We start from the raw sequence: 27,627 nt of genomic DNA, 5'->3' as shown, positions 1-27,627 counted from the left end.
TTTAAAGCCTACCTTAAGGGAGTTAATAATGGTACTATAGAATAAGTTAAACAACTAAACATCACACATATGAATAAGACAAAGAAAAACAATTTCAAAAGACTGAGCACATTAAAAAAAGGAATGAGCACATTTTGTCTATAGGTTTGATGTATGACAGCAAATATTCTGAATTTATTAAAAGTATATTTTCTTGTCTGAAATAGTCTGAACACTTTCTATATCAGTTATCTTTACAGGTGTGTCTAATTTTACAATAAAACATGAGCATGATAAACTCAAGATCTTTTTGTGGCACTATCATGGTAACAGTATTACAGTAATAAAACTACAGAGGTTAGTTATTTATCCTTAAACATCCTTAGTTTTCTCGTAATAACTTACTAATTTCTAAACCCATTGAACCACCATATTATTGCTCTGTGATACCTCCTTGGGCAATACATTTTATAGTATGAACTAGCTAGCAGCTTTCTTATACAGGATAAAAACTGTCAGTCTTTAGGCGATGCCTCACTGCTCAACATGAATGGAGACTATCTAAAAAAAAAAAATCTATACAGCAAAGGCTTGTGCCCCATATGCTGTGATCTCAAATCAAATATGTATTCGCTCTTATTTCAGTTAATGCAAATGACTGTTTATAGCACAACCTTTATTTTTTTCCTTTCCTAACACCTTGGTCCCCGAATGTCTCGTCATGTAGAGTAATATTTCCTACACAGAGTGAAACAGCCTTAACTGTAAACTAATGTATAATGGGCAGGATTTATTTTTTAAATGTTGAGTATACTTGAGTCTTTGTGAAATTAAGTAGAAATTTTCTATTTATACTTCATTGGTAAACCCATTACTAACTATATTATGTGCTCCCATGTTTTGTATGTTTTTAAATTAATTATACTCTTCTATCATCTACAATTCTTGTTATATCTGTTCGTAAAATTTGATGCTTAATGGAGGCTAGAGGAAAGGTGAGATATCTAATAGTAGATTTGAAATAAAAAAACAGGTCTAAATAGATTCCTAAACATGAGCCCTTCACTGACATACTCATTATAAACCCAACTGTTGCCTGAGTATTTGGGAAAGAAATAAAAAACTGCCATATACTTACAGTGGCATAATAAACAAATGTTAATTGATGTGCTTTGTTTGAAATACTTCCAGGGAGACTTGCAATGAACAAGGCTCTTCTGTATAAGCAATTCAGCAGCATATGTTGGCACACCTAGGAAAAGTCATCATGTATAAATGCTATATACCATCTGCTATATGACCTAAAATATCAAAAAGAAATATGTACAGATAAAATGAATAGGTGACTTTATTTGGAGTACTCATCAGGGAAAGCACTTTGTAGTTAACATTTCATGGTGAGATCTTTAAAATAAAATTTGTTTTCATTCTTAACAATATTTCCATACTTTGAATGTACTCTATAAAGCAGCAAAATAGAAAAAAACAACACTATTAGTCTCTTTTCTCTCAGTACCTATCTCCTCCTCCACATATGCCTCCTCTTTTGACATAAATGGAAACAGTGTGGAAAGGGAGATGTATTTTTGGAACAACAAAGTCCTTTTAAATACTTAATCAACAGAACTCCAATGTAACAGATACATTATTTAAGAGAACAAAATATTTGTAGAGCTTTTACAATGCACCAGGCACACTGCTACGTATATATATATATAAAAACCCTACTATGCAAATAGACTGAATGGCGCAACAACCAACCAACCAAACAACTGGACGCTATGATGTGCGCTGACCACCAGGGGGCACGCTTTGGCAGCAGAGCACTGAACATGGCCAGTGTCAGCTGCAGCCGGATGGTGGAGCAAGTGAGCGGGGTAACCAGATCAAGGCGGGGCACCAGTCGCTATCATCAGGGTGAGCCTCTGGTGGTTACGAAAATTCTTTGCTCCCACATGCATAGTCCCACCCAGGGCTTGCACCTGCCGCTGGCGCCAGCCCCACTCATACCTGCTGTTGGCGCTAGCCCCAATCACTGCATGCCATCAGCGGGTGCGAATGGGGCTGGCATCATCAGCAAATGGGAGTAGAAGCAGTGGTGGAAGCAGGGCAGATGGCAAATGGGACGGGGGGGAGGGGCCTGGTGGGAGGGGTCTGGCAGGGGCGCAGAGGATGGGCCAAGATCCACCCCTGTGCCCACTGCCGCCTCATGGCCCAAAGTTCCTTTCAATGTGTACAAATCCGTGCATTGGGCCCCTAGTTTTACATATATTGACTCATTTAACCCCCATAGCTCCCACCATCCATCATGACCCACACAGAGAGGAGGATCTGAGTCTAAACAGAATTAAAACAAGTGATGTATACATTCGTGAGCTTAACCCAAAGCTTTGCTCTGCCATTTCTACCGTGCCTCTTCCCAAAATTAAATATAAGTAAGAAATTAATATTTAGTGAAAAAGTATTTGCATGCCAGACACTGTGAAAAAATATATTCCATTCTTGTGTTTAATCTTTTTTTTTTTTAAATCTTTATTGTTCAGATTATTACATTTGTTCCTCTTTTTTCCCCCATAACTCCCCTCCTTCCAGCTCCCACCCCACCCTCCACCCTCACTCCCCACCCACTGTGTTCATCCATAGGTGCATGATTTTTGTCCAGTCACTTCCCGCATCTCCCACACCTCTTTTCCCCCCAAGAATAGTTAGTCCATTGCCTTTCTATGTCCCTGATTCTATTATAATCACCAGTTCATTCTGTACATCAGGTTATTTATTCACTTGATTCTTAGATTCATTTGTTGATAGATGCATATTTGTTGTTCATAATTTGTATCTTTACCTTTTTCTTCTACTTCCTCTTCTTAAAGGATACCTTTCAGCATTTCATATAATACTGGTTTGGCGGTGGTGAACTCCTTTAGCTTTTCCTTATCTGTGAAGCTCTTTATCTGACCTTCAATTCTGAATGATAGCTTTGCTGGATAAAGTAATCTTGGTTGTAGGTTCTTGGTATTCAGCACTTTGAATATTTCTTGCCATTCCCTTCTGGCCTGAAAAGTTTCTGTTGAGAAATCAGCTGACAGTCGTATGGGTATTCCCTTGTAGGTAATTGAGCCTCTTTCTCTTGCTGCTTTTAAGATTTTCTCTTTGTCTTTTGCTCTTGGCATTTTAATGATGATGTGTCTTGGTGTGGTCCTCTTTGGATTCCTTTTGTTTGGGGTTCTCTGCGCTTCTTGAACCTGTAAGTCCATTTCTTTCTCCAGGTGGGGGAAGTTTTCTGCCATTATTTCTTGAAATAGGTTTTCAATATCTTGCTGTCTCTCATCTTCTGGCACTCCAATAATTCTGATATTAGACCGCTTAAAGCTGTCCCACAGGCTCCTTACACTATCTTCACACTTTCGGATTCTTTTTTCATTTTGCTTTTCCAATTGGGTGTTTTTTGTCGAATCTTTGGTTTGATTCTTGAGCTCCTCTGGTCTGCTATTGGGTATAATATTCTTTATTTCAGTCCGTGTATGCTTACTTTCTAATTTCTTTATCGTAGCATCGAGGGTCTCATTAGTTTTCGTGAGGCTCTGCACAAATTTATGGCAAGCCCTCAAAATTGCGATTCTTAGCTCCATATCCTCCATTTCTGTCATGTTTTTTTGTCTCCGCATCTTTTATGCTTTCTTGGTGCACACCCTTGTGGTCTCTGTGCGCAGTCTTGTTCTAGCCAAGCCTTAATTGTTGTAGTTAACACTAGAGGGATTTGACCACCAGGCCGACTGGCTGTGAGAATCAGCTGTCCTTGTGTTTAATCTTAACAACAACCCAAGAATGTGCAGTATTATCACCTCATGTTAGGAATAAGGAACTGTGCTCAGAATGGTTAGATAACTTGTGCAGTATCTGACAACTAGTAAATTGGAAAATGAGATATTCCCAACTAGTCTCTTTCTTCATCTACAACATCAGTCCATCTTAAACTTTATTGTGTGTAAAGGAATAGGGCCTGTGATTCTGTATTTATAATATGCTCCCAGGAAGTAATGACAATAATAATGGTCTAAGGAGTAGCAAGGAGTTACTCACTTTGTCCTTTGTAAGATTTTAGAACTCCTGTAGGAAATAGTCTTTTGAGACTAACTATGAGTTCCTTACATTTAAATTTTGAGGTTTAAAGAACAAAATTACCATTTTTCTCACAAAAAAACTTAAATATTCCTATCTCTAAGATTAGTTAAGGACAGGTAGAGACAAAAAAGAGATAGCAAGAGAGAGGTAGAATTAGCTGCAAATTGTGTTACAATGGCTTAACATCCTATTTCTTTCTTTTTATTCTCATGTCAAGGATAGTGAATTAGCTGAATTACGGTATCCTTAGAATTTCCCCTTGTGTTGACTTAACCATCTTCCTGTTAACCTTCATTAATGACAGTTTTTACCATCTTTATACCCAATACAAAGCCATGCTCCTGCATGTGATTAGAATATGTATAAGATAAATATTCAAGAATACAGCTTTTCCAATTTTAATACTCAATCAGTAAAATTAACATAGATATTAAAAAATGCCATTTGTTCTTTAGAAAAATGTCAGGTTTCAACAATGCAATAAGAAAAACCCTGAATTTTAAAGCCTATATGGGCATTGCTAAAATAAAAAAAATAGGAACCTTTGATGAAACTGTAAATGTATAAATAACATTTAAAGATGGAGTTGGTGGTAATGTTCATTAGCATGCAAACCAGTAGTAAGTTCATGATTTTGAATTCTGGTATAAGGAATGGTCATTAATATTTTGTGCACATCTACTTCCAAGGAGGTATTTAAGTTGCTGAATGTTGTAACATTAGAATAATGGCTTTAAGAGAAAAAGGAAGACTATTATACAAAAATATGACTAATAGAAGTATAATCATGATCCTGTTTGACAAATATCTATCCTATATAATAAAAGGGTAATATGCAAATTGACCCTAACAGCAGAATGACTGGGAATGACTGGTCACTATGACACACACTGACCACCAGGGGGCAGACACTCAATGCAGGAGCTGCCCCCTGGTGGTCAGTGCTCTCCCACAGGGGGAGCTCTGCTCAGCCACAAGACAGGCTGATGGCTGCCAGTACAGCGGTGGGGGTGGGAGCCTCTCCCACCTCCTCAGCAGCGCTAAGGATATCCGACTGCAGCTTTGGCCTGCTCCCCGCTGGCAAGTGGACATCTCCCGAGGGCTCCGGAGCTGCCAGAGTCATGTCTGACTGCCAGCTTAGGTCTGATCCCCCAGGGAGCAGGCCTAAGCCAGCAGGTGGTTATCCCCCAAAGGGTCCCAGACTGCAAGAGGGCACAGGCCAGGCTGAGGGACCCCCCTGAGTGCACAAATTTTTGTGCACCGGGCCTCTAGTATATATATATGAAAGGCTACTATGCAAAGTGTCCCCTCAGGAGTTCAACCGGGAGAATGGGAGTTCAATTGCTTGCTATGACATACACTGACCACCAGGGGGCAGCACAGAACATGGCAGGTGACTAGCTGTGGTGGTGGGGCACTGAGGGAATGAGGGAAGGAGGAGGTGGGGAGGCGGGGAACCTGATCAGCCCTGATCACCAGCCAGGCCTAGGGACCCTACCCATGTACGAATTTTGTGCACTGGGCCTCTAGTTCTAATATAAAAGTGACAACATAACAGTTTTCAGCCCAGCAGAGGATGGACCAAGTCTTCCGTGGGTTGGTGGTGGAAGGAGGTGCAGGGGCTGGAGCATTAGTGCTTTGCTTTAGAGAAGCCCTGAAAGGAACTGACACCCATTGAACTTGTCACTGTCTACTAGACAGGTCACCCTCTGCCATCTAAAGAACCCTTACAAAATTCTGAAAGGCAGTTATTATTAACTCCATATCACGATGAAATATAAGATGGGACTAAACCAAGCACCAAACATAAGCCTAGAGAACTTAAATTTCCCAAGTTTACATTCTTAAAACTAGTACATGGAAAAGCCAGACCTGATTTCAGATCTTTCTAACTACAAAGCCCATACTATTTCCTGGCTACTTTCTGTAGGAAAACAAACAAGCAAAACCTTTTAAGATCCAGCAACGATGCATTTGACCCATATTTGAAATTATATGCCTTGGACATCAGTGGGGGAGGGATTAACTGGAATTTCAACCAGGGAACCATCGTGAAAGGTGGGAATGCCATCATTTTGCTTCTTGAGAAAGCTGACATCTGGATCTACAACTTATCCAGTCTGGGGGGAAGCAAACAAGAAGTCAAGACATAGGAAAGAGCATCATGATTCTATAAAGCAGTGTAATGCCACCCTGGAAACAATGTGTTTTATCAGAAATTGTCATCAGAAGACATTATGTTTGCTACTTCATTCATTTATTCACAAATTTATTAATTTATCACTCTCTTAGTAATGGAAGAGCTCATAATAATAGGTCCTTGCACTACTAAATGTTGCTATTATATTAAAGTAACTTTTCTCATGAAAAATTAAGCCATGGAGACTAAGCAGAATAAATAATCCAGGTATCATGATTACCATTTTCCAGATGAAACCACAGACTTTGAGAAGGTAAATAATGTCCTCAAAGTCACAATAGGTACTAAGTGTCCTAGACACAGTTTAATTTGTTGTTTCAAATTGACTGCACTTTTCATGATTTCGACCTAGTTAATAAGCTAGATATGCAATTAAAAAGAGTATAAACATGATTGTATGCCGATTCAAATATCCAGAGATAATGAAAATAAAAGATATTTTAAGAATACATGTATTTCAATGAGAACTACTGATTAAGTTCTTTTTCTAAAACATGAAAAATATGTTTTCTTTATAAATTTTAATATTGACTTTCCAGCATTTTGAGGCTTTCTTGAGTCTTCATTTCATATTTTGGTGCTTACCTATTTGCATGATTTTCTCTCTAGCCTATATAATAAAGAGCTAATATGCTAATTAGGTCAAACAGCCAAATGACCGTCTGGATGACATTCTGGACAACTCTCTGGACAACCTTCCTGATGAAGCTAGGGGCTGCGAGGGCCGGCTGAGGTAGCCAGGGCTGCAAGGGCTGGCCGAGGCAGCCGGGGCTGTAGGGTACTGCGAGGGCTGGCTGGGGCTGTGAGTGTCAGCTGGGGCTGTGAGACACTGCCAGGGCTGGCTGAGGCTGCGAGGGCTGGCCAAGGCAGCCGGGGCTGAGAGGGCTGGGCCCTTGCACGAATTTTGTGCATTGGGCCTCTAGTTTTTTAATAATTTTTTTGCATTTTATTTCCCATATTCAATGGCTTTTATAGTAATCCATATTTACTTACCTCCCTTTTCCTATTTTCCTTATTGCTCTAACCCTTTATTTTTTGAATCTTTATTATCAGATAGAGGTCCAGTGCACAAAATTTGTGCACTTGGAGTGGGGGGGGTGGCCCCTCAGCCTGGGCTGCGCCCTCTCACAGTCCAGGAGCCCTCGGGGGATGTCCAACTCCCGGGAGTGGGCCTAAGCCATCAGTCAGACATTCTTAGTGCTGCCGCAGAGGTGGGAGAGGCTCCCGCCACTGCCAGCCATGAGCCTGGCTTCTGGCTGAGCAGTGCTCCCCCTGTGGGAGCGCACAGACCACCAGGGGGCAGCTCCTGCATTGAGCATCTGCCCCCTGGTGGTCAGTGCTCAGCATAGCTTCTGGTCATTTTGCTGTTTGGTAGATTTGCATATTAGCCTTTTATTATATAGGATTCTTCTCATTTTTTTTTCACAATAATTTTGTTTAAATAATACAATAGTCAATATTTAAACAGTATTTCATTGAACCAAGCTTGATCTTGGAATCCTAAAGAGACTTAGTTAGTTGTTCATGTGCAAAAAGGCATTTTCCACTCCTTCATTTTCTACCATAAGATCGATAAGCATATAAAATGAATCTTTAGTGACTGGTAATAAACTGCATGAAGATTGATATCATTGAATAAAAAAACGTAAAAACTTAAATGCAAGGAACACGTATATAATTTATTTGTGAGAGAGAATTCCTAACAGAAACCTATTCTGAACCTTATAAACAAGTATATTTTGGAACTTATATTTTCATTTGTTATTACCAAGTTCAGCAATGAAAATATTCCTTTAGACATTTCAAAAGAAGATGTAATATAAAATCTGTCATGAACATTATTAAACATAAATAGGAAAATACAGGAAATAGATCTTTCCTGAGTAAAGACTGGATAAACATTGTAGAATTCTTATATTAGGTTTTTTTTTGTTATTAGAACATGTTCAATTTAATCTAAATCTAAATCTAATCCTAGAACATCTTTAATGTAAGTTAAATACAAAGCCCTTTTTGCTTTTTTACTTAAAACAAATTTTGTTCTATAGAAATTTTCTGTTGATTCCAAGGAAAGTTTGGATTATACATAGAGAACTGAAATTCTTATTTAATAAAATGCCTATATTTCTTCAACTGCTTGCTTACTTATTAAATAAATACTATAAATGGTTATGAAATTCTTGTGTGGGAAGTGTGCAAATTTAAAATAAAAATTATATCACTATATTCAAAAATGTTATTTCAAAATTTCATTCTTGCTTAATTTTGTATGTCATTGAAAATGGTAATTATTTTAATATTTTTTGGGGAAACTACTATTTTATAAAGGCTTTTTTTATTAACAGAAAGACTGCAACATTAGTCAAAGAAAACAAACATACATTTTATTTAATAATATATCACTTTCCCTCAAATTTAATGCTATCTTAACTGGTTCCTTTTTCTTTTCTTTCAACAGGCTGAATTAAATGACCCCACAGATCCTTTCACTAGAGTTTCATCAAATGGAGGGGATGAAATTTTCTCCAAATATATAGGATGGAGAGTTGCCAACATCCTTTCCAAACTATTCTTCCCCACCGCTGATATTCTTCCTTTGAAAAAACCATTGATAAAACCGCATAAAACAAAATATCTGTATAAAAAGCAAGATTCTATGAAGAAGAAAGTTCTACATTTTACTGTAAGGTAAAGTAAAGCACTATTCAAAATAGTGCTGTTATTCTAACACATTATATTTCAAAATCATAGAAATTATTTATAATCATGTGCCACAGTATTTAACTCAGTTTCTTTTTTTTAATTCAAATTTTGACTCTAGCACCACCTAGGTATTCTATCAAGAGCAAGTATTCCCGTCTCAAAAATTATTTTGATTATTTAAAATAGGTATTATTATAAAATATAAATCAATGTTTTAATAAAGTGAAAGCTTCCCTCCCATCACTGACCTTCATTTGACTAGTTTACCCCCACCTCCTCTTATCATTAATTGCTTGTGAATCATTCCAGGTTCTACACAATCTAAATATAAGAAATTATAAGTAAATTTTAATTTTTTTCTCAATTTTTACATGAAAGTTGGTGTACTAAACATCTGTTGCATTTTTCACTTAACTTCATTTCTTAGAGAACTTTCTATGCCAGTACATAGAGCATTTTATCATTATTATTTTTTAATCAGTTATGATATTTTCCTTAGTAAGGATGCACTACAATTTATTGAACCAGTTGCCTTTTGGTTGGCATTTGGTTGTTTTTGATTGTCTACTACTACAGACTACCACAAAAGTAAACTTTCACATAGATATATTTTTCAATGTGGAATAATTGCCTGTAAGATGAATTCTCAGAAGTATAACTGCTGTGTCAGAAGGCAGATGCCTTTATAACATGGGTAGATATTTCCAAATTGCCTTTTAGTGGAGTTGTGCAAATTTAATATATCTTAGTGCCTGTCAATATATGAGACTGCCTAGTTTTTCTTTAGTATTTCCAACAGATGATGTTGACAACTTTTGGGGTTTTTTTAAAAAATATATTTTATTGATTTTTTTACAGAGAGGAAGGGAGAGGGATAGAGAGTTAGAAACATCGATGAGAGAGAAACATCGATCAGCTGCCTCCTGCACATCTCCTACTGGGGATGTGCCCGCAACCCAGGTACATGCCCCTGACCGGAATCGAACCTGGGACCCTTCAGTCCGCAGGCCGACGCTCTATCCACTGAGCCAAACCGGTTTCGGCACTTTTGGGTTTTGACATTCGGAAAAGTATAGTTTCCAGAAGTAGCTTTCATTTTTGTTTTTCTTAAGATGAGTGTTTCAAACACCTTTTATATGTTTAAAGCCTTTTGTTTTTTCTTTATATGGGAATAACTCCTTCTTATTTTGTCCATTTTTCTGTTGTGTTTTTGTCTTTTCTCTTCTCTGCTTTGCAAGAACTATTTGCCTATTAATCAATATGTCCTTTTGTTTATGGTTAGAATTACAAATGTTTATTTTTTGCACCATTTTTAATTTATCTTTAAATTTTGTTTATAATATTTTGTTGCCATATAGTCATTTTTCTACATAATAACATTTATCAAGTTTCACTATGGTTTAAGCATGTTTTAGATTAAAAATTTGTCACACTGTCTCCTGGTACTTTTAAGGACTCATTTTGAACATTTTTAATCATTGGTCTAATTAATGGAAGGGTTTTGTTGTTGTTTTTGGTGTGAGGGATTGTTCCATGTGACCACTCAATTGTCCCAGCAATATTTATTGTCATCTATCTTTCTTCAATATTTTTATTTTAATTGCTATCTTAATTAAAAACTAAATTCCAACTTATCTTATTTTTCTATGTTCTAAAATAATTTCAGTAATTTAAATTATCTACTCTGTCAAACTTTGGTAGAATTCCCTCTTAGACTATCAGTACCTTATGCTTCTTCTAAGGGTAGCCCTTTGTCAAATGTTTCCATTTTATATGGGTATTAGCAAGGCTATTATTCAGTCATAATGTACAAGAACAGCTAGATTAAGTTCTTACTTTTTGAGGCTCTTGCCATACAATTATTTGGAGTGTCAATCCTGAATACCAGCCTCTTTTGAACTTTCTTTTTCTTCTTAAGTCAATTTTAGCATATTATGCTTTCATCGAATATTATTTCACTCCATTTTTCAGAATTTACCTAGCCATAATTGAACAAAGTAGTGTCTTAAGATTCCTTTCATACTCTCTGTTTCTGTGGTTATTCTCCTCTTAGCCAATTGTTATTCTGTAAATTTACATTTTGTCCCTTTATTTTCCTTCATTCATTTGTTGAGCGTTTTATCTATTTTATATTATTTTTTTCAATGAACCAGATTTTGGATTCTAACTCATGTATGTTCTTATGTCTATTAATCTGTTACTGCTTCTATCCTTTGATCTATTTTGTGGTTGATTTTATAATTTCTTGAAAGAGATGCTAAATCATTTGGAAAATTTTTTTTTAGCCTTTGTTTAAATCATTATGTGAGTTCCCAAATCATGGGACTGTTGCTGCCCAATTATTGGAGGTATAATTATTGGATGGAGCAAGATTAGTAGGCAGGCTTTTCTTTTGTGCAGAGTCAACAGAAAAATAAACATGCTTGAGGGGAATTTTTACATAGATGTAAGCATTAAAATTTTTTTTTTTAATCAATGAGGAAGGTTTGTAAATTTGAGATTAAGTATCACACAGCCTGCACTTTAGTAGTCTCAGGTACAGAACTAAACATTTAAAAATATTCTTCAGCATATATTATAAATATTTATAAAATTGCAATATGATCTGCCTGGTCAGTGTGGCTCAGTGGTTAAGCATCAACCCATGAACCAGGATGTCACCAGTTTGATTCCTGGTCAGGGCACATGCCCATTGTGGGCTCAATCCCCAGTTGGGGGCATGCAGGAAGCAGCTGATTGGTGATGTTTCTCTCATCATTGATGTTTCTATATCTTTATCCCTCTCTCTCTAAAAATCAATAAAAACATATAAAAAATTGCAATGTGATTAAGGTAAAATGGAAATGCCAGCTTTAAATGTCATGGGTATTGAGATTTACTTTAGAATCCCCAAATGCCCCTGTCTATTAAGGGATTGCAGACATTGAAGAAAAATCAATCTGGAACCACAATGAGAGGACACTGAAAGTGTGTACTTTGGTTTCTCATCATGGTCAGTTAAAGGAAGGGAAGAAAGAAACTAGAAAAATAAAAGAAATTAGATTTTGACAAAAGGAGTTTAAACAAACGGCAAGGGAAAGAGACAGATGGTGATGAATGGTGCTTGCTGGGACATAGAAAGGAAAGACAGAGAGAGAAAAGGAGACATACTGGGAATGCTTAAAATAGTAGAAGAGAGCAATAAAAGTTATAAGTAGAGAGAAAGATGAGAGAGACCAAAAGGAAAGGGAGAAGATATAAGGGGAAAGTCAGACATACTGAGGATGAAAGGTAAAAATAGAGGGGTATGCACAGGGCCTTGGAGTAAGAGAAGAGAATATGCAAACTCAGAGAAGAGACAAAAGGAGCAGTGGGGTTAAGACCCAAAGAAACCTATAGGCTTTTAAAGATTATTAAAAAGCTTCTCATCAGAGCCTATAATTCATTACCTAAGTGATAAGCATTCATCACTGAATAAATATTTGAATAAGTATTATCTCCTTATACATTTCCTCACTGCTCATAATGAGCCCTAGCAATTAAGCTTAGAGTCCCAGGCTCACATGAGAAACTCCCAGGGGTACAGCAGCCTGGGCATCTCTCTAGCGGAAGCTCCCATGGCGACTCTCACATCGCACCATTCATGCTGTAGTGCATGTGGACAGTGCCACCTGGAGTGTGCACATTTCCAGGTGCAGTTTGGTGCAAACTAATCTCTGGGTACAAAAGAGGTGATTGGAGGAGGGCTATAGCTCAATGACATCAAGACAAAGTTAGGTCAGGCCTAGTCTCTATTGTCTATTAAGGGTATGGGATAGTCCAGCCAGTATGGGTCAATGGTTGAGCATTGACCTAGGAACCAGGAAGTCATGGTTCATTTTCCAGGCAGGGCACATGCCCGGTTGTGGGGCCTGCAGGAGGCAGCTAATCAATGATTCTCTCTCATCATTGATGTTTCTATCTCTCTCTTCCTCTCCCTGCCTCTCTGAAATCAATAAAAATATATATATTTTTAAAAGGGTATGCGATATCCCTGTTTTTTAAAAAGTTGTTGGAAAGCAAGCTTAAATGTAAGCTATGCATTGAAAAAAAAAAAAGAAGCCACTGGCTCACTAAACAATAGTGGAAAATTTTCTTTTTTGCTTGGTCCTCCATCTACTCAACAGCCTTATAGCTAACTCCTTTTGTTAATTCTCCACCTCCCATGTCCAGATCCACAACTGGAATTAATACAATTAATGAACATCTGAGCATGTTGAAGTGCATAGGTAAAGCACAAAGACATAATGTACATCCCTTTGTATGTTAAGTTCTTTTTCACCTCTTAAAGGTCTTCATGCATAGGGTCATATCACCAATTCTTCATCAAGTATTCCTAGGAATCTCTACTTTGTGTTTTCAACCAATAGCAATGTGAAAGCCTACAAGAAGGCCAACATTTAAGGACTCCTACAGAATATAGGGCACATTTAAGAGGTAGGCGGAAAGAAAATTTAAGATAGGATTCCTTACTGCCTTAGAGCACTAAAGTATACTTATTTCAGGGTGAAGATCTGAAAATTTACTAGTAAAAAGAAAATGGGAGCTTGCTTTTTCAAGGGTGGCAGAATGCTTCCCTTATTAATGAAGCATCTGCTACATCACATGACCAATAATTTTCTCCAAAAACATTTTTTTCTTGTGTTTCTAGCCTATAAAATTCTTTGAAAGCAGGAATTCTGTCTTTTATATGTTCGTAAACATATATTTTGTTCTGAATGACTTGAAGATTTTACTTCTTTTCTTTATAAAATTTTTCAAAAGAAAATGTATTATTTTGCTTCTGTACATTGAATTTTTGGGTTTTGCTTTAAGTTAATGCACCATGCTGCTGGGTACGTGCTCTTTTTGCCCCTCAGCAGTTCTTTCAAAATGAAAAAATCATTATGGTTCTTTACTATATCATAAAAGCTGCAGCCAAAAAAACAGGCATATAATACTTCTACTTCAAAGCATAGTATTTTCCTTTCCTCTTTGTCAGTAAAACTATCTAAAATTTACCTTAAGGCTGAGATTCAGGACCCTGAAGACCAAATTTTCAAAAATTAGTTGCCATATCTATACTTTTTGGTCATATAGCTTCTGAGGTTTCTTAAGTGTATTTTCTAAGATTATACCTTGAATTGCTAAAAACTCACAAACAACTACTTTTTTGCACATATGTAAAGACTAGGAGAATATTAGCTTAAAACTTTATCTCTTATCATGCTTAGTTTGCTGGAAATTTTATGTTGGAAGACTTCATTCATAAGACCAGCACCTGGAAGAGAGCCCAGGTGAAACTAGCAAGAATGGACTGAAAACATCTGTTGTCATTTAGGCAGGAAATTTTACATGACTGACTTCATAAACAGGATGGATGAATCCAAGGTTACTGCACATCCTCTGCATCTTCCTTTATAAAATGAGCTAATTCTCAAGTGATAGAACTAGGTGTAACCAACATTTGCTGAATGGAGACAGGGTAGGGGAAGGTTAATACCACTACATCCCAGGAGAGAGGTTAAAAACAGGCTTTATTGCAGAGACCTATTCGCAGCAAAAAGAGGCGCATGATCCTCATTTCTCATCTCACTGAAGTGCACTGGAGTGGTGGGAAGCAATTGGACAGTCAGTGTTTTTTGTGGGAAGAGACACTGTCCAACTGCTACTGTCTGTGTACTGTAATTTAAGTGTGAAAAAGACCTTGGGCTCAGTTGCCACGCTATCTGAAGTTGGGGATCAGCTGGACAGGGGATGCTAGAAATGTCAGCTGACCCAAATCTGGAGTCATTGAGACGTGCTCCTAGAAGGCCACTGGACTCCTTGGGAAGTTGGGTTTGGGAGAAACTCTGCCAAATTGGAGACTCTTTTTTTAAATTGTTTTATTGCTTAAAGTATTACAAAGATTATTACATATGTCTCCTTTTTTTCCCTCCCTTAACAATTCCCTGGCCTCCCCTACCCCCCAGTGTCTTATGTCCATTGGTTATGCTTATATGCATGCATACAAGTCCTTTGGTTGATCTCTTACCACCCCCCTCCCGCCCAAATTGGAGACTCTTAAGACCCCTGGATTTGTGCACCGGTGGTGTCCCTCAGCCTGGCCTGGGCCTTCTCACAATCTGGGACCCCTTAGGGGATATAGGTCAGCCAGTTTCGGGCCTGGCCTGTGGGGATCGGGCTGAAACCGGCAGTCCGACATCCCCAACAGATGTAGTAGTGCGCGAAAGGGGCAGGCGGTCAGGGAGGAGCCCGAGTCCAGGCCAGGGACCGTGCCCCTCCTGCTCATCCCGGCTCCACTGCGCCTGCCACCACCGCATCTCGGTAGTGCTGCCACAGAGGTGGGAGAAGCTTGCGCTGCCAAAGCTGCACTCACCAGCTATGAGCCTGGTGTTTGGCACCCATTTATCAGCTGAGTGGCGCTCCAGCTGTGGGAGCACACTGACCACCAGAGGGCAGCTCCTGCATTGAGCATCTGCCTTCTGGTAGTCAGTGCTCATCATAGCTACCGGCCAGTTGTCCGTTGGCTTAGGCTTTTATCTATCTATCTATCTATCTATCTATCTATCTATATATATATATATATACTGGAGGCCCATTGCACAAAGATTTGCGCAATAGGCCTTCCTTCCCCTGGCTGCCAGCACCGGTTTTCCTCCAGCACCCAGGACCCAGGCCTTTGGTCTGGCCACAGCGGAGAAGCCACGCCTTGAGGCTAGGCTTCTCCGCTCCGGCCTCAACAAGGCTTGGCTTCTCTGCTCTAGCCACAGTGGAAAAGCCAAGCCTCTTCAGTCTTCAGGCTTCAGTCGTCTTCAGTCTTCACTCGGGCCAGAGCCTTTAGTCTTCACTCCAAGCCTGCCTATGCAAATTAACTCGCCATATTTGTTGGGCTAATTTGCATATGCATCCTGATTGGCTGGTGGGCATAGAAGAGTGATGACCAATTTACATATTTCTCTTTTATTAGTGTAGATATATGTGTGTGTGTGTGTATGCATATATATATATACACACACACACATATATATAATATAATCCTATATAATAAAAGGCTAATATGCAAATTGTCCCCTTGACCAGGAGTTCGACTGGGAGTTCAACCAGGGGGTGGGGCCAGCCGGCCAACTGCCCATGGGTCCCTCCGCCCCTCCCGACAGGCCCACCTCTGGCTAGCCCAGCCTGATCAGCCCTAATCGAGGTGGTCCGGCTGGACCCCACCCATGCATGAATTCATGTACCGGGCCTCTAGTATACTATAATTTAAGTTGATATGTTATATTAAATTATACACATATTCAGGGTGGAGTAAAAGTAGGTTTACAGTTGTGAGTACATGAAACAGTTTATTCTTGTATTAGTATTTATTATTTATTGTATTATTTTTTATATAAACTGTAAACCTACTTTGTATTATATATAATCATATAAATTATATATATCACATATATTATATATGTATATAATATAATATGTATAGAATATATATGCACATAGAGGGATTTAAAAAGGAAAGTTTCAAATAATTCTTGGATTTTTAAAAAGTTGGTTACATCATCAACTCAGATCAATCATTTGAAGTGTTAAAACTTCTAGAGATTGAAGTGATATTGCAAGTGAAATCCAATTGCCAGTGACAGAACCATGCTTCATATATCCATTTCCAATACATGATTCAGTTTGCCTGCAGTCTTGCCTTAGAGACAGGTCAATCCCATCTATCTTCTAATGTCTCCTATCCTCTTCTGCCTTTCCACTGGAGCCTTAGTCTGAACTAGAAATCTAGGTGTGATCGATGGGCCCATACCTTTAGCTGATGCTTTTAATATAGTGGCTTTATGCTTTTAAGATAGGAGTCTAGCTTCAATATGACCATTAACCCTAGGAGTTCTTCATTCATAGTGACACGATGCAATGCAGACTCTTAAAATTGCATAGTTATGAAAATGAACTGGGTAAGATGTAAAAACATGCTATGTTTTATTTTATTTTTTAAAATATATATTTCTTTATTGATTCAGAGAAGAAGGGAAAAGGAGAGATAGAAACATCAATGATGAGAGAGAATCATTGGTCAGCTGCCTCCTGCATACCCCCTACTGGGGATTGAGCTTGCAACTCAGGCATGTGCCCATTGATCGGATTTAAACCTGGGACCCCTCAGTCAGCAGGTTGACGCTCTATCCACTGAGCCAAGCCGGCTAGGACAACATGCTATGTTTTAAATATAGATCAATGAGAATCAAAATGATAGCCCTATGGAAGATAAAAATTGTGCAACCAAAACCAATATCTATGTTTTTCTGTTGTTTTTCATGTGCATTATGCTCTTTCAAAGAAAAGGGCAATGTTCAGCTTGTGATGAAATGCATTTTTAATGGTTGGTAAACATGTATTATCTGCTTAACTGGAATGTAAACTTGGATATGACATTAATCAAATGATATACCCTCCCAAATTTCTAGGCTTCAGAAAATATTAAGTGAATTAGTTAAAGGATTTAATCTTCTCCCATTTCTACATGTTTCCTTGATAAGGTCAAGTATTTGATCAGACATATGAATTCTTTGAAAACTTTAGTGCCCAGGGCAGGTGCTTTCTATCCACCTTTCAGAGCAAATGTTGCTCCTCCACTAACCCAGCCTGTCCTAGGACATCTCTTGCTATGGCTTTAAATGAGAGGCAGAAGACAGAACCGCTACTACAGGTGGTTTAGTCCTTTAGTAAGCATTAACTAAGCATCTCTATGGGCAGGCACTGTGCTAGGCAGTAGGAATATAAAGACAAATAAACCATGCTCAAGTGTGATTGATGGTTCTTGTCCAGAACTACTGCTTTTATCTTTAGCATACTGGTTTTCTACCATAAAATAATTTGGGACTTTGCACCCAGTTTTCTTTTTTTTCCATATTCATTTATATAATTATTTATTGAGAGCCTAATATAAATAAATAAGGTGAGGTACTATGAAATAAAATGTCTCAGGTAAAATAGTGAATAAAAATAGTTACTTTTCCTTCCCAACCAAGTGTCTGAGATAGGTGTTAATTAAAACCACACAAATACATGTGAAAATCACAAATATATGTGTTAAGTCTCCACAATGATAAGTGTTATGAAAGAGTGTGACATCGTATATAAATAATGATGTGTTCTGAGGGAAGGCGGTATATGGTGTTATGAAGACATGAACTTGGGAGGGGGGCTCAAGTATGCTAAACAGAAGGGCACAGTATGTGTCAAGATCACATGGTAAAAGAAATCATGGAGCATTTAATCCCAGGGAGATTAGGTTGGAGAGGTGGTCAGGGTTTTCAACTTTATCTTAGAAGGCACTGATTGTGTTTTATGTATTAGAGAGAGGAGTGAACAGAGAAGGGTGTTTGTACGTTTATATATTTGAGGTTGTGCCATGATCATAGGTGTGAAATACCTTAGCTAAATGACCTTGGGAAAGTTGCTTAACTTCTCTAAACCAAATTGGCTTTGTCTATAAAATGAGGTAATGATAGCACATTTCTTGTTAGGTTCTTATGAGAAATTAATGAAGTAGTCAATTAAAAGTGCTTATTCCAGTATCAGGCACAGAATGAGCACAAAATTATTATTATATTAATAAATATATGATAGCATAATTATAAATGTAATTTAATAAATATATTGACCTATTAATCAGTACAATAATGATCTAATTATTAGTATATCATAATCATCTTCACTCTTGCAATTACTGGCTTTATTATGTATGGAAAGTACATAGGATGCTATTGAAATGTAGCATGGCTGGTGGCAATAGAAATGGAAAAAAGGCAGGTGAATTCCATATATTTGAAAGAAAAAGCAGCAGGATTTGGTGATTATTAGATATGAAAAAGTGATAGGAGGTGAGGAGAGAAGAATCTCTTTTCCAGGCAGCTAGCCAATAGTGGTGCCATTCAGTTGGGGGAGAGGAAGATGTGGTTGGGGATAGGGGAAGATTGTGGGTTTGGTTTTGGACATGTTGAATTTGAAGGTGCTTTTGAGTTCTTTAAGTGGTGATTTCAAGTAGGCAGTGAGTTTCACAGTTCTGTCAACAGGGAAGAAGTCTGAATAAAGGTGGTAACTGAAGTCATGGGCACAAGCAGCAGTGCCTTGGTGAAGAACATCAAATGATGTGAGAGGTGAGCCATGGGCAGAATTTTAAGGAAAAACACTATTCAATGTCTGGAAAAAGGAGAATGATAGCAAAACAAACAACAAACCAAACCTTAAGAACAGCTGAATAGATAGGAGAAAATCCAAGAGTATTTATAACAACTTGAGAAAATTTGTGACAATTATAAAATATAATATGTGTCTAAAATTTTAAAGTGTATGTAGATGTTAATTCAAGGAAAGATAAGGGAGACTATCCTAAAGAATCTATTGAATCGTTTTCTTTGAATATCCCTGGTCAGTACTTTCTGCTCATTGCACAAAAAATACAAATGCAAGTGACAAAATAATTGCAGAGAGCATACTTCCAAGGAAATTTTAGTATCTGTCTGCCTAATGGGGAAAAATTGCCAAACCAGTACATGGAGTTCTCTAAGTTCATAGACAACATCCAGTGGATGGAAGTATGGTATCCTGTATATTATATATGTATATCTATGTACACACAATAGAAATGAATTTCCATCCTTTAATGAGACATTTGCATGTATCAAAATACCAAGCAATCATGAGGGCAGATTATCACTTAGAAGCAAAAACTCAATAAGTTTCCTAGTTATTTCACAAGCTTACAGGCCTTAAAAAATTTACTAGCCTTTCCAATTTTTAAAAAGATTTGTTAATGACATACTGATATCATTAATAATGACACAGTGTATCGTTCCTACCAGTCTATCCAACAAAAAAGGCATAGAGATATGCACTTAAGGGATTAACTTCTCCCCATAACACTTTTAGGCCCCCTATTTACTTCATGTCTCCATTTTCATTTAAGAAAGTAAAACTCAGCCCAAACCAGACTATGTGAAAATGTTTATGCCAATGGCTGCTGTGAAACTGGAGATCTCAGAGCGAGTTCAAAACGTGCGCCTAATAGGCTTCAGGTGTTTTGCAATATAGAGCCCAGTGAGGAATATCATAACCAGGAGAAGAACGTGATGGAAGATACCATCAGGAGAAAGAGTGATGGTACCAGGATGTATAAAAACTGTGTGACACATCTGCATGTCTCCATGCATGTCTTCCTTATCTCCAAACTATATTGCTGCTGCATGTCTGAACTTCGCACACTTGTTTATATATTTGGCATGTGCTTCATATGCGTCTTTTCCCCCAAAACTTCAATTTTCACATTCTAAATCCTTTTTTCATTTGGGATTTTTTCTTTAACCTTCCACCCTCTTTTTAAAAGGGTGCATCCACATCCAACACTTATCATGCCTTATATTTTTAATAAATTGTCATATCGATTTATCACTCTGAACAGCTTCTACTTTCAGTGCCAACTCTGTCACTGTAATATAAGATCACTAATTGCTAAGCATTTATCATACCTGAAGTGATATGTCATTAAATTCTTGGCTGTTCACAATAGTTCACTAACCTGAGTCTTGTCGAGCTAGAACTAATGTTGAGTGGTCCCCTTTCTGTGTTTTATTTTCTACATAAAGCAGTCAAAGGAAAAAAGCTGTCCTTAGCATTGTAATTTTACTAAAACATTTCTATAAGCAAACCAGTATTGTCACACAGAAGTCTAAGCACATCTGTCTAACAAGTCAACCACCCATTAATATACGGATATTAAGCAAGAAGAGCTAGTGATAAGTGTACCATAGCCCCACACCCCCCAAAAAAGTCATGTGTAATAATTTCACTACCTTCTTTTTTTAAAATATATTTTTATTTATTTCAGAGAGGAAGGGATTGGGAGACAGAGACAGAAACATCAATGATGAGAGAATCCTTGATCTGCTGCCTCCTGCATGTCTCCTACTGAGGATCGAGCCCCCAACCTGGGCATGCGCCCTGACCGTAAATCACACCATGACCTCCTAGTTGATGCTCAACCACTGAGCAACACCAGCTGGGCTCACTAGCTTCTTTTATTGCTTGGCTATGTTGCAGCCAACAGTGATTTTCAGGAGTTCCTCTATAAAGGCCAAGCATTAAAACAAATCTGACATACTCATCCTCACAAATTCCCAAATGCCTATTGGTCTTATTCCCATAATGCTTACCTACTGTCCCTGTAATAAAATATAGGAAGAAAGACAATAGACAGTGAATTCCACTGGGCACTCAGACAACCTCCATACCCAGCAGGGAGAGAAGAGCCTGTGAAGTGACACAGCCCATGGGCTTAGGTGGGGCAATTAACCCCACTTTGAGAACCCAGCCAGCGTTAATATTCTATATATTGGCCTCTGAGGCATACTGGTCAAGTATGCATTGGATTAACTCAGACTGAAGACTTTCCAGGTTTATTTTCAGCATACCAATGTATCTCATCAGTGGTTGTGAAATTGTAGAGGAGGTAGGGGAGCAGTGGAAATGGCAAAAGAAGTGACGGAAACAATAACTGAACAAGCTTGGGGATCCCAAAATCTACCAGCAAGACCCTCTACTTCATATTGGAAAATCTACCGACATTTCTGTATTCATCCTACCTGTACTCAGTTATCACATAGCACTTGCTGTCACAGAATTCTAAACATAGCTGGTCAAAGAACCAACTGTATGTTAAACATACTGATACCAAGCAGGGAGAGGTTCTGGCTAGTGCATGCATAGAAAAGAAAAAAAAAAGCAGAAAATAATTTACAAGTTTCCTTTTCTCTCTCTTGTTCAATTCCATATTTTACTCTATATTTAATCTCAATGTTATGAAAATCTTCAAATTCTGAATGCTAGAATATCCAGAATATCCATTAATATTACACATAAGTCCAGATAGGACTGGCCAGTAGTATTACTGTAAATTCTTCCACTCCTGACTTAGTAAGCTGTCATTTTAACCCTTTAACCCTGCATTTCAGAGTTTTGTTGCCAGTAGGTCAGATCTATTCGAGAGTATGATAAAGTGACAGACCCAAGGTAGTAGTAATGTGTCTGGAAAATATAAAAATATATATAATTGTTTTTTGGGGAGGATGTATACACATAAAACTACATATTTAGGAAATAATATATTTAAATAAATGGAAGCACTAAGGGAGTTTCTCAAGATGACATTTTCTCTTGCTTTCCATGGTCAGGGATGCATCTAATCCAACCATGACTCAACAGGGTTTTAATTATCAGGAATGGAAATTATTCAGTATTCATATACTCTGTTGCTAAATAAGCCTCACTGTCAGAGAGCAATTCCATGTCTTTTACCTTTAATTGTGACTATATGTTACTGCATGAATGAGAATTGGACAAGAAGGCAGTTAATTTGATTGATGTAGACAGCTGAAGTGGGTAATTCAGACCCCTGAAACTCCCTTTAGGACTTGAATGATCCTATCTGGCTGTCTCAGTGAGTCCCAACAGTGTGCTAATTACCATATTTTCCCTTCAGTATGTGGACAACCACCTCTAAAACTGTTTTCTCAGCCCACTTGCATTTATATTTTGTTGGGGACTATAGAATTATATTCAAGTTCAAGTAGATTTTTAAAAAATAAGTAGACTGAATATGAGGGAAAAAGAGCTTTCACACAAAAATGTACAAAAAATTAAAAGACAGAAACACATAACTGCTGCCACAACAACAATAATTAAGTTTGGTAAAAAAAAAAAAATTTTTAATTTAACACCCACTGATATCTGTAAGGTATAGTAGAAAATAAATTTCTAGACCTTATATAACTGGGACCACAAAAGATTACTATTTGGCAGTGTGCTGGAAGAAAAAACAGATTACTATTAGGGAGTCCCTAATGGTGAAACTGGCCCAGAACAGTACACACCTTCTATGTTTTAATGATAAAGAAATTTAAGAAATTAGGTGTGCAAGTCTGATTTAATCATGCAAGTTGTACTAATTGGGTCCCTCTCATTCTTCCTTCCCTCATTACCACTTCCCATCCCCTGCTCATATTCTGGTAGACATTTCAATGGAATAAAGAAAGGAGAATAGTTCTGTTTTCTATAATTTTGTGAATCTAAGCATGCCTGTTTGAGAACATAAGGGGTACTGAAGACCTAATGTTCCACTATGGCCACTGTGAACAATTCAGGTTAGCAGATCATGTTGCTTCCCTTCCTTTTCTTTTTTAACCGCCATGCTCACTGCTAGGACTTGTTCTTGCCTAAGAGCTGTGGAGTTCACGATCAACTGTGAGGAGGCCAACCAGTCAAAGTCGTCACCAGTTGCAAGAGCCATTTCCATGGAAGCCATAGGAGTCATTTGGCCCAATGCCCTTCTTGTACATGAGGAAAGTAAGATTTCATAAGGTTACATAGGAGATATGGAGCAAAGATTGCAGCCTTGGATAAGAACCTAAGATTTCCTTACTCCCTATATGGTTTCATATTTGAACACCTCAAATTCTCAGAGATGTGGCAATACTCTAATAGTTAAAATAGAGTCTTTTCAAAGGGCATCTTGATAGGAATTAACTAAAATTTTATTAACTTTTCTGAGCTAAAATCTTTAGGATTTCTTGTGTGAAAATTGTCTAGTTAATTTATGTAGCAAGTTTTGTGTTATTTTCGATGCTTTAGCTATGCTCTCCTGTATTCCAGCATTATCATCTCTATTTAAAGGCCCAGAATTTTAATATTCTAAGGAATAACTTTCCTCTACTCAAGCAGCTATTTTAAAAAGTGTGCTCAATATTTTATTTTTTTCCTGATTGGTCTTTTATAGCTCTCCGTCTCAAAGGAGACTTTTAATAAAGATAGTAAAAGGTCCACATTATAAGATGAAAACTAGTACAAAAACAACAATGAATTAAAATGGCACTGTCTAAAGTGACTATTATATTTAAAGATAGAATAATAGCTATTTTCATTTATAGATGCATAATAAATCCTGTTTCATTCTCACAAGTTGCCTGATTATATACTGCCAAGATATTCAAAGGAATGCATTGCATGACTTGCAAACGACAAATGGAGAGGGAAAGAAAAAACCCCCAACACATATCAAGGATCAATTATCCAATGTTCTTATACAATTTTAAGGGTCAGTTCCTTGGGTATAGAAGACTCAAGGGAATCATTTCCCTCTAAAATAAGTCACCAGCTCTTTCATGCATAGTCATTTGACAACAATGCAGATTAATGTTCTTAAAGCAGAAGATAAGGTGAATAAGAACATTTGCTGAGCATTCAGCAGCAAAATTTAGGGCCTGCTCTGTATTTTTGAAGTATAGGGCTCCAAGAATGGGCTTGTTGAGAAGAATAAAGATCTTGACCAAATTTGACCTCTAGAATTCAACATAGGTAAACCTGATCAAATAAGGCTTTGGGTGTATATGTCTGAAGCAGATGGGTGAAAAGTAGTATAAATTTTTCAATTTAAATTAGTGAGGTTCACAATGATACCTATTTTTATGTTGGACCCTTAGGAGCCTAATTTTCCCTTGAATTCTGTGCTCAGGTAAACAACCACTGACTTTTTTTTCCATCTTGATAGTCTGACAAGACCCCAAATTTAACATATCCAAAGTTTAACTCCGTTCTCTCTGACCCAAACCTGCCCATTCCACTATTTTCTCAGTAAATGGAAAATTCATCTATTAACTCAGACCTTGAAACCATATTTGTCTCTATTTCACTCACATTCCATGTTCAATCACTCAATCTACCAGACAATCCTGTGGTATTTACCTTCAAAATATCTCAAAATTTTTCACCATATCCACTGTTTTAACCTGATTCAAAAAAGAAGAAAGCAAATTGTCATTTGGGACAGCACAGTTTAGCTGTGGAAGCTACACTTGCAATAATGGTAGAATTAATAGGACACTAACAATAGCTGGAATCTCTATTGTAGATCAGGCACCTTGCTAAGCACTAACGATCTAGTAAATCAGATAAATATGCTTCTCACCTTCACATAGTTTATAATCTAAAACAGAGGTCAGATCAATCAGAAAGCAAATGAGGTAATTACAGATTACTTAAAATCCCATGAGTGAAATTAACTGGGCAAAAAGATGGAAAGCAATTGATATCTTTGATACAGATGAAGTCTGACTAATTTGAAAGTAGTGTTAGACATGGGATGAAGAAAAGGAGGATGTATGTAGTCCTTTGAGGTTATTGCTAGCATTTTCCACTTGGTGATTATACCTTAACTCAGTTGATCCTCAAAATAACCCTATAGAATCAGTATGATTATTGCCTGCATTTTCTGTATCAGAATGTGATGTTCAGAGAGGTAAGAAATTGAATTAAGTTCATTTAGTTAGTACTTATGACCCAAGTCCAAATTTTCTGATTGCAAATCCCATGTGTTTCTCACTACATTGTGCAGCAGCTCCTAATTTCAGACATCTTGGGGCCAGGGTTGGGGGGTTGGGGGCGGGAGGGAGGGAAGAAAGTAGTTGGAGGATTCCACTTTAGACAGCCAGGAAAGATCTCAGTGATTAGAGGCAGAGACCCGATGCAGGAGAATGAGCGTGCTTTTTTAAAAATGTAGGCAGAGGGAACAGTGAATGCAAGGCCCAGGGGAAGGGAAGAACTCACCCTGTGTGGTAACTAAAAAGGTCAGTGTGGCTGCAAGAATAGTGAGTAAGGGTAAAGTAAGAGGAGGCGAAGTTGTTACTCAAGCCAGACCTCAAAGGACTGTAAATCCAGATAAGGAATTCCGGTTTTATTATTGTGTAAAAGGAAGTCATTGGAAGGTTTTAACCAGATGAAGCACAGAGCCAATTTACCTTTTAAAGAGAACAGACGTGGTCTGAAGCTGAAGGCTGAATTAAATTGACATTTCTCCTAATTCTTTTATCCCCTTTTTCAAGATTTAAAAGTGGTCTTGAAGGTTTATACTAAATGTTGATAAGTTTCTTGCTGAGACCTACCCTTCCTCAAGCACTGACTGGAATTTCAGTCTGTACCTACAGCTGCATTATTTGGTCAGAGTTTCAGTCCCTTCCAACTGCAGAAATTCCCTGGTAAATCTTTACTGGCCTGATGAGGGCAACATTTGATCAATTCATTCAATGGGGTTGGAATAATCATAAGGATAGAATAGTATTTATGAAAACAATACTGATATTTTTAAACTAAAAATCTAAAAGAGACTATTAAAGTTGCTGCTTTATAAAATGTAGATATTTGCATATTTTTGTTTATAAATCATACACACACACACACACACACACACACACACTTTACTAGCATAGGGAGCTTATAGCAAAAACGAATCACACATACACACTCACACATGCAAACAAGACTTAGAAAAAAATTATGTCCTAGCAAATATTTGTTTTTATACTTATGATATTTACCATCCCAGCAATGGCAATAACATCATGCACATCTGTGGTAGTCATCTCTTTTCCTGTTATCACAACATTTCAAGCAATAAACAAGGACATTTTCCATTTTGATAATGATTTTATTTCTACAGTTTATTTTATATTGCATGCACTTTTCTTATACTTTAGGCTTTCAGATTATTCTACTAGCTGTAGAAAAATTTAATACAGCTCATAAAAAACTAAACTAAACAAAACTTTACTTCCCTAAAATATTCTTGATACAGCTAGGCCTAAGCAAATTAAATACGTTAAATATAATAGACCTCTTTCATACTTCTAATAGTGCTTTCCCCCTACAACTATCTCTTGTATACTTTTCTAGTTCCAATGAGTGATTTTTGAGATGTTAGTTTACACTGTCTTAAGGGTTTTTTTCTTCTAACAGTTACTAAAAATTTCATGGAGGGCTCCTGAAGGCCCCAAAACTATTGACCCTACAAAATGACTTTTTAATGTGGGAAATTCCAGGAACCTATCTAAGTCATGTAGGGCTGTTTGGGGTCTGGAAGGCCTTTCTTTATTTTGTTTTTTAATTTAATTTAATTTTTTTAATCTTTAATTTCTTTATTGATTAAGGTATTACAAATGTGTCCTCATCCCCCCATTAACCCCCAACCCCACCCCCCACTCATGTTTTCATCCCCCTGTTGTCCATGTCCATTGGTTTGGCTTATATGCATGCATACAAGTCCTTTGATTGATCTCTTCCCCTTATCCCCACCCTCCCCTACTTTCCCTCTGGGGATTAATAGTCTGATCGCTGTTTCTCTGTCTTTGGATCAGTCCCTGTTCATCAGTCTATGTTGTTCTCTATAATCCACAAATGAGTGAGATCATGTGGTATTTATCTTTCTCTGACTGGCTAATTTCACTTAGCATAATGCTCTCCAGTTCCATCCATGCTGTTGCAAATGGCAAGAGTTCCTTCTTTTTTACCACAGCTTAGTATTCCTTTGTGTAGTTGTACCACAGTTGTTTGTTTGTTTTTTTTTTTGTTTTGTTTTTACTGCATTTATGTGAAATGCCCCCACCCCCATAGGCATATCCCTGGAGGCATCTCCCTACAGAAAGCAGATTAGTGACAGCCTCGGGCTAGGGCTGGAGGACAGGGAGGGGCACTGGGAAAGGGAGGCGACTGTTACTGGGTATGGGTTTAAAGTCCTACAATTG

At 37.5% G+C, this 27,627-nt stretch overlaps 1 protein-coding gene across 4 annotated transcripts in view; it reads left to right on the top strand.

The window, feature by feature from the left end:
• Positions 1–27,627, top strand: part of TMEM232 (transmembrane protein 232) — a 171,610-nt gene that overhangs the window by 84,050 nt on the left and 59,933 nt on the right. For all 4 annotated transcript variants that reach the window (XM_070412434.1, XM_070412431.1, XM_070412432.1 and 1 more), the window contains one exon: positions 8,760–8,989. In XM_070412434.1, the coding sequence (XP_070268535.1) occupies positions 8,760–8,989 (230 nt within the window). The remainder of the gene's footprint in view (positions 1–8,759; positions 8,990–27,627) is intronic.

This window comes from Myotis yumanensis, unplaced genomic scaffold (assembly GCF_028538775.1).
Source record: "Myotis yumanensis isolate MYYU_CA2020_CCGP unplaced genomic scaffold, mMyoYum1.0.hap1 SCAF_4, whole genome shotgun sequence".
Taxonomy (NCBI): Eukaryota; Metazoa; Chordata; class Mammalia; order Chiroptera; family Vespertilionidae; genus Myotis; species Myotis yumanensis.
The sequence above is the reverse complement of the archived record's forward strand: the minus strand, read 5'-3'. Positions and strand labels throughout refer to the sequence as shown.